This window comes from Acartia tonsa, chromosome 7 (genome assembly GCF_053477335.1).
Source record: "Acartia tonsa isolate MP-2025a chromosome 7, ASM5347733v1, whole genome shotgun sequence".
NCBI classification, from domain to species: Eukaryota; Metazoa; Arthropoda; class Copepoda; order Calanoida; family Acartiidae; genus Acartia; species Acartia tonsa.
The window spans coordinates 40,703,968-40,724,380 of record NC_137266.1 but is presented as its reverse complement, the minus strand read 5'-3'; the positions used below and the strand labels follow the sequence as shown (position 1 = coordinate 40,724,380).

The 20,413-nt window shown below is 32.8% G+C and overlaps 2 protein-coding genes across 2 annotated transcripts; one reads left to right on the top strand and one right to left on the bottom strand.

Moving 5' to 3' along the window:
- The first annotated feature begins 10,500 nt into the window (after positions 1–10,500).
- On the top strand, positions 10,501–11,635 carry LOC145323750 (cuticle protein 19-like). Its single transcript, XM_080166255.1, has 2 exons — positions 10,501–10,624; positions 11,164–11,635. The coding sequence occupies exons 1-2, from the start codon at positions 10,616–10,618 to the stop codon at positions 11,548–11,550; spliced, it is 396 nt and encodes a 131-aa protein (XP_080022381.1). The 5' UTR covers positions 10,501–10,615; the 3' UTR covers positions 11,551–11,635.
- Positions 11,636–16,539: 4,904 nt separating this feature from the next.
- LOC145323749 (cuticle protein 18.6-like) lies at positions 16,540–17,438 on the bottom strand. Its single transcript, XM_080166254.1, has 2 exons — positions 17,377–17,438; positions 16,540–17,007 (listed from the first exon to the last, which is right to left on the bottom strand). The coding sequence occupies exons 1-2, from the start codon at positions 17,383–17,385 to the stop codon at positions 16,621–16,623; spliced, it is 396 nt and encodes a 131-aa protein (XP_080022380.1). The 5' UTR covers positions 17,386–17,438; the 3' UTR covers positions 16,540–16,620.
- Positions 17,439–20,413: the final 2,975 nt, after the last annotated feature.

Below are 20,413 nucleotides of genomic sequence, written 5' to 3'. Positions count from 1 at the left end.
TAGCTTAAAGATTGTAGGATCTAATCATAATCTGACACCAATTGTGAATTAATATTTTTTGGAACACAGTAATAGTGTCTGACTGATTATGACGTAACAAAAAAAATAGCCAATGAGAGGCCACTATAAATTTTACCATTGGTCAATAACGGCCTCTCATTGGCTAATTTTTTTTGTTACGTCATAATCAGTCAGACACTATTACTGTGTTCTATTTTTTGCCCATTACTGCTATATAAAATTACTAGTGGCCAAACTCCTGTAACCTATTACATGCTTCACTAAAAAGGAAATCTTTAATAATTTCGGTAGTTAATGAAATCTTATAAGCTTCAGACAACTTCACTACTTTATATAATAGGAACAAAATTGCTAATGAGAGATGGAGAAATGCCTTGACCATTAAACACTAAACAGGCACATTGGAAAAAAATTACTTCACGCAAAGGTCGTGAAATGACCGATAAATTGATATATATCACAAATTATTATACACCAAATAACCCCTTCTGTACAAGAAAATTTTATCATTATAATATTAAACTTTGTGGACTAGTGTAAATATGTCCCCCTGTCTAATAGTACATTAGTGTAAAACACTAGAGGGAGAAGGGTTCAATAAGGACCCTGTGCCGACTTTTAATTGGGTCTTTGAAAATTAACGAATAGCGTCGGAAAAATTAACACAGCCTAGTCGCTACAAAATAGCAGAAAGCAATTTGCTAGCAGACGGAAAAGGTCCTTAACATGGGGATACAGGTAGTTGTCTGATTGTACATTTTTACCTATAAATATATTTAATCCCTTTACTAAATAAAGATTCGCTATCAAACTGACCTTTTAAATTAGCTGTTATGCGAGTTAACTATTTTTACTGTTGACTGCTCTTTAGAAAATAGATCTTTGTGTAAATGCCAATTAATTTTCATTATTAGTAGCACAGTTGCTCTATAATTAGGGGGTGTGTCTGTACGTCCCCAATTAATCACCTTTAGCTGCCTAAAAAAATTGTGTTGATGAATTTATAATTTTTTTCCATTACTGATCTTCGGATTTATAAAATCTATCAATAAACAAGGAAGTTTGTTAAAATGATTGAGGGACATACTGACATATCTAGTTGTTGAGTAGCTACGACACTAAACTATTTATGCTGTATATTACAATCAGCTGATTTGTTGAAACACAAGTTTAATTATCACACTTAACTTTGGTGTCGTTGAACTAAAAAAAAATCAATCAGTCACTTTTCACTGTACCGTTGAAAGCATTTTAATTGCTGATAAATCTGTTATTTTTCTTGCTTATAATAAAGTAAAAACCTATAAATAACATGGAACACAACATCTATAAAACGAAGCTCAATAAATCAGAAAAAGGAAAAGTCTAATTACAAATTCTGTGTATATATAGTCCAAAATTACTTGAATACAAGATACGAACATACATACATTTAAAATCTTGTTTATAAAAATGCTTTGTCCATAAAAAAGTGAAAAATCAACCTAGAAATTACTATTCCAAATATCCGATAAATAGGATAATTATATCACATAAACAATTAACGTCAAAATAGTTAAAAAAAATCACGATGCTTTAAATAGACTACGATCTTTGTATTGTACCTCTAACTGTAACTTTTGTTATCGATAAGACTATTTTACATGCCAAAACTAACGATAAGGGCCATAGACGTCCAAGGGGAGGGGGGGTAATGGGGCGATTACACCCCCCCCCCCCTATTTAAAATTTACCCCTACCCTGGGGGTGCCGTAGGCACCCCCAACCATTTAGGAGGGGGTAAATTACCCCCCCCCCCCAAAATTTTACCCCGGGGGTAAATTTTGGGGGGGGTAAACTAAATTTATCCCCCCCAACAGACTTCAGGGGGGATAATTACCCCCCCCCCAATCAAATTTTTTACCCCCCCCCCCAAAAAAAAATAGCTTGGACGTCTATGATAAGGGCTATACATATGGACGGACAGACGAGCGAGGTATCAGATAGTCCGGGCCTGCTTTATATGTATAACAAGGCAAAACACGTCAAATAATCTTCCATCCAATTTTTTTTGTGTCAAATATTAAAGTAAAAGAATAGAGGGGGGCATGTTATGCCTAACTTTGGCCATAGAGCGGGAACCCCGTCCCGATTTTGTAATGGGTCTCTGAAATCAGTTAATAGCCTCGGAAATATTAATAAAGCCAAATCCCTATAAAAGAACAGAAAGCATTTTGCAAGCACACAAAAAAGGTCTTCACCACTTGGGCCAGGTAGTTGTCTGTATTATACATTTATAATTCTAGATTTAATTGTGAAAAAATACCTTTGCTAATTGACCTATTGGATCGAGAGTTGTAGATTTTTCAATCGCCATTGCCCTTTCCTTCCCTGATGAAAAAGTCATCTTGCAAATTCATATAAATACCGTTTGACATTTTAAATATCTCAGCAATCAAAGGACAATCAAAAAACATATTTTGCAAAAGTTTTGTAATAGTTATTCATCGCATCGTATTTTATACAGCTTTCCACGGATATTAAGATGAAAAGTTACTAACCAGTTTTGTTATTTTGATATTTGTGGAAAATTGTCTCTTTTATGATGCTATATATATGTATGTTCAGTATGACTGAGAACCAGTTCTAATTCAGCCGTTATTAATCCAGTTTTAAGCCACACGGTAAAAGAAAAGTAAAGATTTGATAAACAAATGACGTAAAAATCGATTAAAAAAAGAGTTATTTAAACCTTATAAATTGTTTTTTTTTGTCAATGCTATAATTGTAATTCATAGAATATTATACAGGGTGGGGCAAATAAGACCGGACAAACTTTAAACGGCCATAGCGCCAAAAATACTTGACCAATCGGGACGTTTGACCACACTATAAAAAGCTTAGGTAATGACATTTTAGCACAAAAAAATCTTTGGACGAAGATCGACGTGTACAACGAGCTGGCCGCGCATATGTTCAACAAGGCAGATTCCAAATGCGCCGGTGGTTTAATCTTGATTCTCGACTAGGGCCCACTAAATCTGACCTCAGCCCATCTATAGGTGAGGTAGAGTTATGCAACTTGCTGGGGATATTGTTAGATACATAAGTAAGACACTAGAAAAGACTAGAGCTCTCTATCTGAAATGGCTTGGCCGTAGTACTCCAGCAAAGTGAAACGGGGCAGATTTTGAGATGTAAAAAACGTCACAAAACCGTGAAAATTTCTCGGTTCTTGACTTCAGAGACCCATATTGAACTTTAAAACTCATTTTAGACTATGGGTTGCGCTGACAACCCTAGTTGAAACTTTATGCCAATTTCAAAAAGGTAAAGAACGTCGTTCTAGCTCAACTGTGGTCCAAATAAAAGCCTCTGTGTATAAGGGTAGCTTGAAAGTTAGGCGAATTTGGATCCTGCGGTTACTCACATTCCTAAGGAAATGTGGCCTCCCAGCAGCCCGATCTGAATTCAATGGACATTTGGGCCTAAGGCTTCTTTGAAGCATGCACCAATAGACGTGCCTTTACCACAAAGACCTCCCTCATTGTCACTATCAAGGAGAACTACTCCAGCTTGGACAGGTACATCTTGACCTGGACCTGCCGGCGGTTGAGAAGGCGGGTAGAGGCGGTGATTTTTATATTCTGATTATTCAGTTCTGACACTATATAGGTGTTAATGTCCGTTTGTCCTATCGTTTCAGTGCTTAGCTTTTATGGATGTTGTCATCCTTGTTTTCATATTATCTCTCTTATTATCTGTCGACGTACAAAATGAATATGATTTAAAACCCCTCGCTCCTCCCCATAAGAAATATTTCCAAAAGTTGGGGTAGTTCGTACCCCTCTAAATCCAACAAAATTTTAATGGTTTATAGTCAAGTTATTTTTTTGGTGAAGGGGTTGTGAAAAAAAGCCTCCCCCCCCATAAAAAATTCAAGTACCGCCCTAAAATAAAGGCTTTGATGTCCTTGCCAATAAAGTACACTTAAATTAAACCATTAGAGAATTAATGTCATTTTGTTATTAGTGTATTATAGAAGTGATAAAAATATGTATAATAAAATTGGCTAAGGTTGTGCAAATATTAATGAAACAAGGATGACAACATCCATAAAAGCGAAGCTCTGAAACGGTAGGACAAACGAACATTAACTGAATAAGCAGAATATAATTATAATAAGTCTAAACAAAATTGTAAGTAAATATGTTGCAAAACTGCCTTAATTCAGGATACTATTTAAGGACATATTTCCATTTAGGATTATAGAGATGATTCGTTTATAACATTGTATCTTATTGTAATAGGAATTTGGGATCAGTATTCCAAAAGGCTTAACGTTTTGTCCGGAAAAGACAGATGGCCCGACCCTAATTACAGAAAAGCTTCGCTTTTAACAAAATGACAACATCCATAAAAGCTCAGCTCAACAAATCATAGAGTCGCACTGAAAAACATTAATAATTTTTTTACTATTGAAAAAGTTGAATACTAATAATTTAAAGGATGATTGGTTTGTAGAAACTTAAATTAAAAGATAATCATTATCTAAAAAATAAATTAATTAGATAAGAACAAAAGATAAAGTATTATCTAAAAACTTCGCATTGTATAAGTGCATGTTTTGTCATTAAAGTGCCTCTTAAATATTTTTTTCTTAAGTGTTTTTAAAAGTTTTTGTAATAATATTGAAATATTGAAAATAATTATATAATTGTCATATTTGCAATTGCAATTAGGAAACTGTAAATATTTTATAAGTAGCGCATCTCATTGACAACTCAGGGAGGGAGGGGACAAAGGGCTGTTCATTATACTAGCCCCCAAAGTTTTATAATAACGTTTTCTTATTCGTTGTCTTTAAAACTTTGGGGACTTTATTGAATTTCTAATGGTTGGTTTATTAAGTTTAGTGTTCAAACGTTCAACCATTAATAGTAATCTTCATATAAGGGTTAATTTTGTGTATCATCATTGGGGATGTACATTAGTTTATCGACCATTGTCTTATCCCTTTAGATCTCTGTGTTACTATATACTATTGTTTGTATTTCTACATATATTCATTTTTTTGGGGATTTTAGTCAATTTTATTAAAAAATGCATAACATAAAAATAAAATATCTACTAAAAACATGTTGTAGATAACTTAAAGGATTTTGTGTAGGTAAAAATTTAGATGGATTAATTGACTAAATAGATATAACATTAATGGATATAGTGTCTATTTGATAGACAATGGAACATATAAATGGATAAAGTGAATAGATAGATGCAACCAACAAGGAAATGCAAAAACCACTAATGCAATGATTCATAGACAATCTTTCATGCTTATACTTATATTTCTGCGTATTATATTAGGGGGTTTCTTATTTTATATGTTCCACTTTACATGATTTCAATGACAGATTTTTATAGGTTTTTTTAAAAGCAACATTAATATTCTTATTATAAAGTAACAGGATGTTTGTCTGCTTTTCTGTCTTTTTGTTTGTATCTCGCTAACCACTGAACCGATCGGGTTCTCCTTAACAGGGTAGATTCTCATAGGTCCCGGGAAGGTTTATAACTATTTTGGGAGAGGATGCCAACACCCTCCCAAGAGAAATCACAAAAAAATCGAAAATATCTAAATATTAATAGACTTCAATGCAACATTGCTAGGTATCGTAGTGATTTGAAAAGAGACTTGAAAGCAACGTAGATAGGTATCGTAGAGACTTGAACTAAAAAAACAAATATTAGTGCCACTAGAGGCCTCTATAAAAATAAAGAAGTGAAGCTTTTATTTAATTAGGGTACAACTTACATCATTGTTTTGCCATTTTTTAGTATTCTTTTAGTAAAAATTGTGACTTTTCAGGGTTATTGTTAACTGACGTAGTCGTAAAAAAATAATTTTACAATAAATTATACATAATTGATATCAGCTATTTTCTTATAAGATAACCACGACACAAATTATTGTAAAAGTCCATCATTAATTTTGTTGTGATTTGAAAGCTCCATAAATGAAAAATGCAGTTGTTTCATACTTCTTGGCCACCGGCTTCCCCCCAACCCTCCATTTTTCAATTTCTGTAGGAAAATTTCTAGCCTTTGCGGCGGGAACCTATCCCTACGAGTCCATATCAATTAAATAGATTCTAAGAAAAATATTGACAAAAATCTCAAATAATTTTATTGATATAGGACACGGACGTCCAAGCTTTTTTGAGGGGGAGGAGGGATAATCACCCTTTGTCCCCCCAAAAACATCCCTAACATAGACAATCTATAAAAAATTGGAACTTTTTGTAAAACCCGTGGGAAATCCAAGGGGGGGAGGTAAATGGGTGATTACTCCTCACGCCCCCAATACTTTTTAATCACCCCCTCCCCTCCAATAAAAAAGCTTAAACGTTTTTGCCTTTATGATATAAAGATTACCTCCTCCCCCCCCCAAAAAAAATTGGGGGTGCTCTAAATTATTCCATTCCACCCCTCCACCAAATGAAAATGCTTCGACTTCCTTGTGACACCCTCTAATGATTGTATGTGTAGAGGATTATAAGTTCCCTAATATGATGTGGTGTGGGTGGGTGTGTTTTGGGTGCGTCAACTCTTACCTTTTTTTTAGATATTGGTTAGGCTCATTGCGGAAAATCGAAACTTTATTGAATACATTTTTTTAGATGATTTATTGATAAAACTTCAGTGTCAGAACATAATAAGCAGAACATTAATTTTAAGGACTTACTTTCATTTTAGGATTTGATTATAGAAATGCCTTACTTTTGAACCTTGTTGTCCTATTCATCATTTTCATTATTTATAAAAAAACGATAATTATATCATACAAAAAATTATTGTCAAAAAAGTGTAAAACAATGCTATACATTAATTTTTAGTTTGGCTGAGAACCGGTTCTAATCCAGCAGAAAGGATATTGAAAATATAGAAAGATTTAAATTTGATTTTTAACATATAAAACTAAATACACTAGATATCTTTTTTTTCAATTTGCCTAATATGTGATTTTTTGGGGAGCTTAAAAATCCAAAAAAAGATGAAATAAGGTTTTTTTGACCCAACAGCCTAATTTAATAATTTTTGTTTCATTTAAAATTTTTCTATTTGTATCTAAGATTTTGCATTTGAAAACTTAAGTTTTGCCGGATTTTGTGTAAACCAAATGTCTATGAGAAGCCTACTGGCTGCTCACATATTTATAGTTTGTGATTAAAATTTATCTTCAGGTTTACAATAAAATAAACAACCTCTGCCAACCAAAATATTTTTTTTTGTTAGAGAGGGATATTTCATTTGAAGATTAATTCATTACCTTTTAAAAATTATCTACTTTACTATGACAATTTTAAGTTACATTCCAGAAAAATATTGTATAAGAATGGATGTACAATATAAGTTGATAATATGATAGGGGAAAAATTGTCGTCAATTTAGCATGCTATAGGGAACTCGTTTATTGGTCAGTTCGTTCATCCAGTAGGAGGGGACTGGTTGGTGTATAAGGGGAAGAGGGAGGAATCGTTATTTTAGACCGCTGCAAGTTGCACTTTGTTAGAGCACATGAAAATCTGGTGTAAGATCCAATTAAAAATTTCCATTTGTAAAAGTTATAATGATGACAATCTATAACAGTAGTGAAGTGTAAAAGTAAAAGAGCAACAAAGTAGATTAAGAAAGGTAGAGTTAGTTAATAATCAGCTAAAACCTGCTGCATTAGCGTACATGATAGCGTTCCTGCCTGCTGTCGGGGAGGTATTGAGTTAGAGTCTGGTCTACACCGAGTCGTACTAGAGACGTTAGAAACATATTACTGCTGCTTTGTCTAGCACGTAACACTAATAGTGAGAGGTTTGGGATTGCCTTGGCCCTCAAACACGTACAGTTAGTACTTCCAGACAAATGACGTGCAATCAAAGGGTTAGTTGTTCGTTGGATTTTACCGTGAGTGTTAGAGTATTGCATCCCATAACAAGCTATATGATGCTTTGAGTTCTAAGATGATCAGTTTAAAGCGAAGGAGAATCCCGCTACAACGCAACAGCAAAACAGAAAACTGTTTACTAACAAAATATAGCTCCTACGTGCTAGTGGTGAAGCCATTAACAGTTACATTACCATTACATCGTAAGGGCGGGATTTTCCATCGATTTAAGTGATCATCTAGAGAATCCAGAGCATCATTCACGTGTAATGAGATGTAACACCCAAGGATATTAGGTTAAACAATATACATCAGACAACCAACCCTTTGATTGCACGACCTTTGTCTGAGAAGTCCTAACTGTGCATGGTAGTGAGTTGCGCCTGTTTTTGGGCCAAGCCATTCCCCCTACTTTTACTTTTTATGTCGTGCACCTGACATAGCAGCAGTAGGAATCATTTTTAATATATATAGATACTATCATATACAGTAGAAAGATTTTTTTGCCTGAAGCTTAAGATTTCAATAACTACTAAACCGAAGCTTAACATAGGTCCTGGGATGGTTTTATGCTAGTTCTTTTCTAATAAAAAAGCCCATAGATGCTAGGGGCTCAACTGTACTAATTAGAGCACCGGGAAATATTCATTTTTAAGTGGGAGAAGAGTTACAAATTTGATATACAATCACTTCCACAAAAATATCACATATTCAAATAATAAGAATCGCAAATTATTACTATTATTAATGTTCTCTTACACTAATAAGTAAAAAGATTTCTAAATAATTTATGTCTGTATCTTTTTAAAAGCGAAGTTTTCTATAATTGGAGTAGGTCCGTCCGTAACGGTTATCTCTTTTCGATAATTTGGTCATGTTAAAATTGTCCTATCGATTAAAAATTTTTGATGATGATCCTTTTACCAGAAAGTCCATAGTCCATTTTTGTATGTTATGATTATCCTATTGATTTGAATTTTGTTATAATGATTCTTAGGACAACAAGGTGAAATATTATAAGCGAGGTATCTCCATAATCAAATCCTATAAATAAAAGTATGTCCTTTTTGTATTTACTCATTTGTATGTACAATTTTGTTAGACTTACAAATTAATGTTCTGCTTATTAAGTTCTGACACTCTACAAGAGTTATTGTTCGATTGTTCTTCCTTCATATTTTAGACCTTTGCTTTTATGGATGTTGTCATCCTTGTTTTAGCTATAATTTAACACTTTCAGGATATAAATATATGCGAAAATGATTGCACACCGTATTTGGCACTCAAGTTTTGGTTTTAATAAAAACTACTCAATATTGATTTGGAAAAAAAACAAGACGTTACAGAGACGGAGAATCAGTGTAGGAATAATTAACAGTGAGGGAGGGGATAATGGGCTGTTTATTAAACTGGTACCCAAAGTTTTATGGCAACATTGACAACTACCATTTATGTTAATTATCTTATAAAAAAAAATTTTGGTAGCTTATTAATGCTGCGCTACTTATGGATATAATTGTCTTTTTTTGAAGTAAACGTGGGTAGATGACAAGCAAAATATATTAGAATAATATTTAACTTATTTTAAAGGAAGAATTCCAGTATTTAAATATTTTTATGTAACATTTCCATAAACGAATATCCTTTTACATAAAGTAGTAAGCTTTTTTTTGTAGCAAAGGATCTCGCTTGCTGATCAAACGATATGGTCTCCTTTAAAGTGAAGCTTCATTTAGGCCCAAGGAAAGTTTATAACGGTTTTTATAAAGGTATATCCACCCTTCCGAGAAAAATCGCCCCTAGGAAAAATGATACCCCCCCCCCCCACATTCCCTTAAGTGTCCATAAAGGCCTTTAGGAGCGTACCTGCTGGTAAATGATAAGGTAATAATTGAGAGAATAGAAAAAATTAAACTTTCATACAGATTGAACAGAACAGAAAAAACAACTATTCAGAAATAATGAATAATAAATGACAAAAAGTCAAAAATAGTTAAAGAAATGTTTTTTGGGAGGGGGGGTAAAATATTACAATAGTTTGCTAAGAAAGTATGAAACTTTATATCCAGACGTTTACGAGATCTTCTAGGACATATACATACAAACAAATTACTACTGAACGTAAAACAAGGATGACAACATCCGTAAAAGCGAAGCTAAACAAATTGGACAATTTAAAATTAACATTAACAAATGGATTTGTTTCACTTATTTTTTGCCTATTTTATTAGGAATAATAACAATAAATAATATTGATAATAATATAATATTATTGAAGAAACAAGGTAAAGGATAATTTTAACATGTGTAAAAATATATGTCAAATTAAAAAAAATCATATAAAACAGAGTTATTTAATTTTTTAAATTATGCCTAAACTTTACAGAAACCATTTTACAATGTTAGAAATCGATAGGACAATTCTAACATGTCTAAATTAACATTAACTTTTACTGACGGGCGAACAGACAGACCGACCAAAAATGTAGAAAAGCATTGCCTATAAAAAGTTGTACTTCAACGGCACGGAGAAAATCCACGAGGGTCCTTTGGCGCCGGCGCTTCCACGGATTTAAAAAATGGCGCCTATACTTGATGAGTGCGCTACTATAAATAGAGGCGCGGATGATATTTTGAATCAGTAAACACTCAATCCTCATCCTATCCTATCCTACAATGTTCAAGGTGAATTAAGTTATTTTGTTTTAAAAATATTAATAGTTATATGTTATTAAACATTGACAAATTTTGAATCTTTTAAACTTTCATTATCATATATAGGTTTACTATTGTCTATCTAACTTAGATATTTAATTGTGGATAAATTTACTCCTAGATATAAAAGGATGAGACAATGGACGATAAATTAATTTATCTCTCGATTACATTTTTGTATATGAAATTATTTGTTAAAAGTTTGGACATCGATACTTTTTATTAACCCTTATAAATCAACCAATGCGCAAAAAGATATTAAACTAACGAATGGCAGATTCTAAATGCAATATTTCTTTATAAACAAGTTTTGTCCCAAGTTTACCTTTTGCCAAAAGTATTTTAATCTATCCTTTCAGTTATTATTTCCTCATTTATTATTTAATGATTAATGCTTTGAGGTTTTCTGACAAATTAGTATTGGTTTTAAACTTGAAAAAGTTATTGTGGTATTAATTTGTTTTGAAATAGAGACAGTATGATGATTATGATTTGATTTTAATGTTTAGGTTATCCTCGCCTCTGCTCTTGTGGCCGCCGCCGTCGCCAATCCCGCCGGTCCCCCCGCCTATGGCCCTCCCGCTCCCTACCATGAGGAGAAGCTGGCCCCCCAGCCTTTCGCCTACGAATACGGAGTTGCTGATGACTACAGCAAGGCCAACTTCAAGAAGGCTGAGTCCCAGGACGCTCAAGGCAACGTAGCCGGTTCCTTCACCATTGCCCTTCCCGACGGCAGAATCCAGACCACCACCTACACCGCCGACCACTACAACGGTTTCGTCGCTGAGGTCACCTATGAGGGCACCCCTGTCTACCCCGAGGCTCCCAAGGGAGGATATGGACCCCACCCCGCTGCCCACCCTGTTGCCCACGGACCCGTCCTTGTTGGCCGTTAAGAAGAGAGAAAGAGAGAGGAGTATCTAAATCCCATAATTATTTATTCCTATTTATTTCAATAAAACCTTCAAAAACCTTTAAAAATTATCTTTAATTCTTTGTATACTAACACGAAAACATATGTTAATAAGTAGCGCAGCAATTACAAGCTAATTGATTCAATTAATTACTTCAATTTTTTAATGAACAACATAATCTTATACGATAGCTCTAAAGCTTTGGGAACTTTTAATCGAACTTTGATTGGTTGGCTCAATCTTTAAACTTATTGTTCATTTTTTGTACATGTTTTGTACATATGTGTTTTCCTCGAAATTTATATATAGGTTTATTTTTACCAAAAAGTACAAAACTAATGATATTCTCAAAACTAACTATAAAGTAAATTTTTGAGGCATATTTTTGTTTTCTGTTAATCGATTTTCATGTACTCTGATAAAGTAATACCTGCAGCTGGTTAGAATATAGATACCACCCCTCCACCCCCTTTACTCCATCCTCTCACACTGGATAAACGATTTGACCATTAAATGAGGTCCATATTAGCAAGCTAAATTGACGACAAATTTTTCTCTATTAATATATCATGTATATCCTATATCCATTTGTATGCACCCATCAAGCAACATATTTTAAACAATTTATTTAGCTGTTATGTTAGATAGACTTATTTCTTGTGATGATTTCTCAATTGATGAAAATATTTTTAAATTGATGAATTCCTAATTTTATTATAGTATAGCTTCAAAACCGATCAATATTCGCTGGATCAGATCGTTTCTCAGTCATACTAAAAAGTCATGTATAGCATTGTATTGCAATTTTTAAAAGCGAAGCTTTTCTATAATTAGAGTCGGTCCGTCCGTCCGTACGTCCGTAACGGATAGCTTTTTTCGTTAATTTGGGCAGGTTAGAATTGTCCTATCGATTTCAAATTTTGCATGGTGATTCCTTTAGTAGTAAGGTAAAATTTAGAAAGCGTAGCAACTCTATAATAATTACCAAAATGTCCGTACGTCCATTTTAAACATGTTGATTTTTTTACTTTTTTAACAACTAATTTTTATGTGATCTAATCATCGGATTGATCTGATTTTTGGTATATTGATTCCTGGGACAACAAAGTATAATGTAATAAGCAATGCAACTATCAAGTCCTGAAAATGTAAGTATGTCCATAAACATTCTCCTGTATCAAGTTTTTTTTTGTATCTGTTTTTCAACAAATTTACTTACAATTTTGCTGACTTTTATACATTTTTATTATGATTATTCAGTTCTGACACTATACAAGTGTTAAGGTTCGTTTGTCCTACCGTTTCAGTGCTTCGCTTTTATAGATGTTGTCATCCTTGTTTTACTAATAACATAAACATTACAGAATTAATACATGTTTTTTTTAGGAAGGGCCTTCGGCCCGTAGGGGCTAACAATACTGTTTTTAATCTTATGACTTTTCATTTTAATATCCGCCAAAAGCTGTCTATAATACAATGCGATAAATAACTATTCTCAGCTGTTTTCAATGAACAAAAAGATTTCTTTCACCTGGTTTCAAATTTGAATGAATTTAAAGACGGATTATTTAAAAAACTTTTTTTCATCTTCAAAGAAATTTGGATATAAGGTTTCTATTTGAACGAAGGTTTTCTGCGAATTTATTTAGGAAAATTTAAAATTAATTTAGTTCTTTTTTAAAATTTCCTAAAAACAAATTTTACTAAATCTATTACTTTAAAATGAGGACAATTTTGTTGTTTTCAAGATAGGCATAGATACAGAGATTTTTTCCCCTTCTGTAGATTACAATTAGTGGCTAGTCTCCAAAGTTGTTGAGCCAACGAAAAAGAACTCAATATACCTAACCAAACTAAAAGAAATAAAAAAACCAAAACTGCCCTTTCGCCTTATTCTTATTTATTAAACAAGGATGACAACATCCATTAAAGCGAAGCTCTGAAACGGTAGGACAAATGAACATTATTACTTGAGTAGAGTGTCAGAACTGATTAATCAGAATATAAATGTATTAAAGTCTGAACGAAATAAAATTGTAAGTAGGTCTGTCGAAATACAGGAAAATGTTTAAGAACAACTTTCATTTTTAGGACTTTATTATAGAGATGCTTCGCTTATAACAATGTACTTTGTTGTCCTTAGAATCAGTATTCCAAAAATCAGACCAATCGGATAATTTTATCACATAAAAATTTGTTGTTAAAAAAAGTTAAAAATGTTTAAAATGAACGTACGGACTTTCTGGTAACGATTATAGAGTTGCTTCGCTTTCTAACTCGTACTTAACTCCTATAGGAATCATCATGCAAAGTTTAAAATCGATAGGATAATTCTAACATGCCTAAATTAACGAAAAATAATAGGAAGAAGGGGATGGTTTGTATTCCGTGCACTACATGGCACTTGGAGAGAAAACACCAGTTAGTCTGTACGTCCTCCGTAACGGTAAGCTTATTTATTCATACATTGACCTATTCTGATCTTAAGGGATAAGACTATTGAAGATAAATTGACACTCAAAAACCAAGATGATAAACAAAATTATCCCTGTAGAATAATTTATAGTTGATTAGTTTAGAAACTTCTAGTTTGAACCAAGTTTTTAAAAAAAGAACCTAAAACTTTAAAACCTTCGAATGAGAAAACTTGTTTATAAAACTTTGGGTACCAGTATAATTTGCAGTGCAATGTCACCTCACTTCGTAATAAAAAAAAACTCGGAATAGGAAAGACACTTCAGCTTGACACTCCAAACTTTTCGAGAGATTTAGCCAGGAATAAGGGAATTTAAAAGAATAATTTTGACTATAAGTAGCGCAGCAATTGAAAGGTTCTCTTGTAGTATTTATAGTAGCGAAGCTGCTCTATATGCTCAAATTTGATATGTTCGTCCGTCTGTCTGTTAGTAACAGTTCAGGAAAAAGATAAATTTCTTTTGTGGCTGCTGTTCATGATGGACGGCTGCAAAGTTTTGTAAAGCTAGGTTTTACTGATCTTAAAATGCAGCTATCATATTTCAAACATGTTGATTTTTCTACTTTTTTAATAACAAATCTTTATGTGATCTAATTATCCGATTAATCTGATTTTTGGTATATTGATTCCTCGGACAACAAAGTACAATATTATAAATATACAATATTTTCAGTTCTGACACTATACAAGTGTTAATGTTCGTTTGTCCTACCGTTGCAGTGCTTCGCTTTTGTGGATGTTGTCATCCTTGTTATATATAACTGAGCACTTAAATCCCAAATCTTTATCTAATCCAAAAACCATCCAAAGATTTTAGTTGAAAATTTAATAGCCTAAAACCATGTTATACTATCCAAAAATGGAAAAGCTCAATCAGTACAATCGGAAAGCCAAAACATATTTTTAGGTCAGGTCAATATTGGGCAGATAAGAGCCCTGCAAGATTAAGATACCGTTAAGTTAAAGACAGGCGATCGGCAGCCGCGCCTTCTGCCGTGCGGCTAAATTTAAATTTGATGGTTAAAATTTTAAAAATCTATATAACTTATAAATTATGGGGGAGGAGAGGTTAATAATGCCCTAAACTCAAAAAGCTTCCAGATACAATGTTCTATCCCTGCCTTCCTGGCAGTGAAGAGGAAAATGTAGAAATTAATTGATTATATGCTTTGTTGGACAAAACTTACATGGCTATATTTAACAACAAAAATACAGTTTTAACATTTTTTTAAAATCAAGTCTTTTTTTTTTACATGTCTGTTCGTTTGTGAGAGTTTTGAGAAAATTTATATAATGATATATAATGTAGTCCTTGAAACGAAGCAAATCTATAATTTCGTAATCCAAGTTAACTTAAATGTTAAATCTTTGCCATTTTTGCCAATATTTTGGCTCTAATGAATATTTAAATTAATTTTATTTTCAAATGGTGATTTCCTTCACAATGAGGCAACAGGATTAATCGAAGTATCGATACAAATTATGGCTCCAATAGTAAAAAATAATAGTAATCATGCATTTTAAGCATTTTTAAAAAAATATAATCAACATTTGTTTCTTTATACACACAAAAATGCGCCTTGATCGTAATATCAACGTAAAATCAGTCGTATTAGTTTTAAAAAAAAACTTCAAGCATTCAGGGGCTCTATGTTTGAAGAGAAGGCCAAAAGACAAAACCATTCCAAGACCTTTACAAAAAATAGATAATTCTATCGGTTGGTTCAGCAGTTATTGAAGTCTTAAGCTACAGACAAAAATAACCTTATTAATTTATTTTATAAATAAACATGGAACTTATATAGATTTAATGCTTTCAATTTTTTTCAGTTATCAGATTCGACTTTTCGAACAAAAGACATCCAATGGCAGAGGTTTATTATTATCAGCGAAGCTTTTATATAAAGCACGTAACGGTTAGCTCTTATCCATAAGTTAGACATTTTAGAATTGTCCTAAAAATTTAAGAATGTCATGTATTTAGTCAATTTTAGCACAGCCAAGTAGCAGGAAATAATTTGGTAGCAGACGAATGAGGTTATTGGAAAATTAAGGGAGGTAGTTATCTGTATATACATCTATAATATAGATCTGTTATTCTGCTAATAAATTTCTGGCACTCTAACAGAAGTGTTAATGTTTGTTTGTCCTATCATCTGATTATAGAGCGTAAACTTTTATGCATTTAGCCATCCTCGTTTGTAATAAAGTTTGATTGTAATAAAAATGAAAATTTTCATCCTCAAAAGACTAAAACTTAAAATTCACGAAAATAAGTACTAAAATATTTAATTTTTTCTGAAGTGATCGATCCATTATAATTTTTAAAGTGATTCTTATGATAAATAAAAATTGAAATTAAATTATATAATTTCATAGTTTCAGCCTAGTTTAATTATCTAAGAAATAAGCATTACATAGAAACACTTCAGTTTGTTTTGTCATTATTTTGGTTAAAATTAATTATGTAAAAATATAAAAAAACAAGTTATATAAAAGGGTTTTTGAGGGTTTTATTGAAATAAATAGGAATAAATAATTTTAGGATTTAGATACTCCTCTCTCTTTCTCTCTTCTTAACGGCCAACAAGGACGGGTCCGTGGGCAACAGGGTGGGCAGCGGGGTGGGGTCCATATCCTCCCTTGGGAGCCTCGGGGTAGACAGGGGTGCCCTGGTAGGTGACCTCAGCGACGAAACCGTTGACGTGATCGGCGGTGTAGGTGGTGGTCTGGATTCTGCCGTCGGGAAGGGCAATGGTGAAGGAACCGGCTACGTTTCCGTTGGCGTCCTGGGATTCAGCCTTCTTGAAGTTGGCCTTGCTGTAGTCATCAGCAACTCCGTATTCGTAGGCGAAAGGCTGGGGGGCCAGCTTCTCCTCATGGTAGGGAGCGGGAGGGCCATAGGCGGGGGGACCGGCGGGAATGGCGACGGCGGCGGCCACAAGAGCAGAGGCGAGGATAACCTAAACAATGGAATTAAATCAAAATCATCATACTGTCTCTATATCAAAAAAATCAATACAAAAACTTTTTAAAGTACTAATTTATCAGAAAACCTCAAAATCATTAATCAATAAATAATAAAAGAGGAAATAATTATTGAAAGGATGGTTTAAAATATTTTTGGCAAATGTTAAAGGTTGCACTCTCACTTGTCCTTTAATTAAATGTCAAACAAATTCTATTTTGGCTTGTAAAAATTATTGATTATTTTAATTTTAATGAAATATTTGATATATCAAGTAATAATTTAGTTATTAACACAGATAAAATAAAAATGCGCACTCCAGGGGCAAGTAGCTGGGCGCCTATGTGTCACTGTGTGCACGCACCTTGAACATGTTGAGGATAGGAGGGATGAGTGTATACTGATTAGAAACATGTCCCACACATCCTTTTATACCACCACGCATCAACTGTCCCACAGCAGCACACTCAGGCCAAGCGCCGGCGCCAATTTTGTGTTTCTACAATTGCGCATTTTTCTTTTGTTAAAATAAGAAAAATATTGATTTGAATTGGGTAGGGGGGTTTCAATTTTACAATGGTTTAGGAACATTTAACCATCAATGATTATCAAAAATGTTTGTGATTTTTTTAGTTTTGTCCCCCCCCCCTCCCCAATAAAAAAAAATTTTCTCTATAATATAATACCAACTTTAAACTATATATGACAAAAAAATCTTTAAAAATATAGATCTAATATTTTTTGTACATATTTCAAACCTAATTGCAATTATGTTATATCAATATTTTGGTTGCAAAGTATAAATACTAAAACAAGCGCATATTCTTAAAATACAGCAAATAATAAAAGTAGCTAATTTTAAATTGTTGTTCTCGACATACATCCTTTTCTACAAAGTAGCAAGGTTTTTATGTCTAAGATCTCCAAAACTACTGAACCGATAGAATACTTACCACTAGTTAAACATAAATTGTAGAAATTGTGAACCATTTTAATCTTTAAGTAACGCAGAAATAACATGCTATAATATTTTATGAATAACAAGGATGACAACATCCATAAAAGCGAAGCACTGAAACGGTGGGACAAACGGACATTAACACTTATATAGTGTCAGGAATGAATAATCAGAATATAAATGTATAAGAATCGGAGCAAAATTGTAAGTAAATTTGTTGAAAAACTGCTTGATACAGGATAATGTTTATGGGCATACTTACATTTTTAGGACTTGATTATAGCAGTTGCTTTGCTTATAACATTATACTTTGTTGTCCCAGAAATCAATATACCAAAAATCAGATCAATCGGATCACATAAAAATTTGTTGTTAAAAAATTAAAAAAATTAACATGTTTAATATGAACGTACGGACATTCTTGTAAGGATTATAGAGTTGCTACGCTTTCTAAATCGTACCTAACTAATAAAGGAATCACCATGCAAAGTTTGAAATCGATAGAACAATTCTAACATGTCTAAATTAACGACGGACGTACGGACGGACCTACCCTAATTATAGAAAAGCTTCGCTTTTAAAAATCACTATTCTATAAAAATTAGGCCGGTAAAAATATTAGAAATACGGGTGTCCAAACTGCGTTACAGCCCGTTTTTGGTGTTATTTTTATGGCTTCATTTTACAACATTTTAGAATTGATATATTTCTTTATTGTTTTGATGGAATATCTCATCATTATAGTGTTTATAAAATAATTTTAAAAGGTTCGAAGCTCTTTATTGTGCAGCCTATAAAAAATTACGTCATACAATACAAATTACTAAAGATAGGCCAATACACAGACTAAATTACCAATGGCAGGCCAGTAAGATTTTATTATTTTTTCTTTTTTTAGTACAAGGACAAACGTCGGAGTGGACACTTGCCCTAACCTTTTTAAAATCAGCATATAGGTTTTCTATTTAACTATCCCCTGCGGGGGGCTTATTTGTATATTCATATCTTAACTTTACCTAACTTGTAGAGAAATACTTAACTAACTTAATATTTTAACACTCCGACGTTTGTTACTCCTGCGTTTGTCCTAGAACCCTTTTTTAACAGTTGGTACCTTTTTTTCATTTATTAAATTTTTTTTGGGTGGTAGTCTCAGGTCATGAAAAGTTAAACCAGTAACGAGATCTAAGCGGACATACTTAGATAGAATGACCTTTACCTACAGTTATTGTTTATTTTGTTTGGACACTAACGCACACTGGTGTTTATACGATGAAGTAAAATACACAAAAAATGGCAAAAACGCTCAATTTTTGTTTGAATTTCACATTTTATTATCTCTTTTCAAAAATATAGTTTACTAAAGATAAACTTAAACTTACAAGTAAATCATTGCATCATGGATAGAAAACAAAGTAGCGGGTTTCGTCGTAATTTCACAGTAGCCTTTCTTCTATTTCTAGCCCCTGAAGGGGGCTCTAATCATTATCATTTACCTAACCAAAAATAAAGTAACCTATCAAAAGCTTCTGTGAAAATATGACGAAACCCAGTACTTCGTTTTCTTTCCATCATTCAAATCATCTTTTAAAACATAGAAATAAATCATTTGATATGAAGAAAATTTATCTTTTGTATAAAAAGGGCCAGTATAAAGCTTTCCTAAAAAATGATAGATTATATATATGATTTGGGGGGGGGGGGGGACAATAGCAGTTTAAATGATATAAAATCTTTTATTTCAAATATTTAATATTTACAAAAGGTAAAATTTCACATAAAAGAATTGGATAAAAATTAATTAATCCTAATCCTGTATCCCAGATTTTAATTGTTATAATGTGATAAGTTTAAAATTTGGCAGACTATTGAAATAATAAATGGAGTTGGATGTATTAATGTTAGGATCGCGGCTATTATATAACTAACTAGCAGTTCTAGCATCAAGGGTTGCTGTAATGAAATGGATAGCAAAGTCTGATTAAATAGTCTAAAACAAGCCAGTATAAATGTGAAGCTTCCCTAAAAGGGAGAACTCAATCGGTACAGTTTTTATTAAAATCTTAATCTTAATTTCTTGAGGTGTAAGACAATGGATGATAAAATGGTGTTCATCCCCAATGATGCTACACAAAATTACCCCCAAGGTTAGTGGTTGAAAAGTTTGGACACAGATAGTTTGAATCAACTAACCAACAAATGAGAGAACAGGTTTATAAAACGTTGAGTACCAGTATAAGAAATAAACTAATGTCATCTCCCCTATTTGTCGGGGTAAAATTTACTATATTTTTTCCCTAACTTTAAATATTTTTAAAAGCGAAGCTTTTCTATAATTAGGGTCGGTCCGTCCGTAACAGATAGCTTTTTTCGCTAATTTAGGCATGTTAGAATTGTCCTATTGATTTCAAACTTTGCATGGTAATCCTGTAGTAGTTAGGTA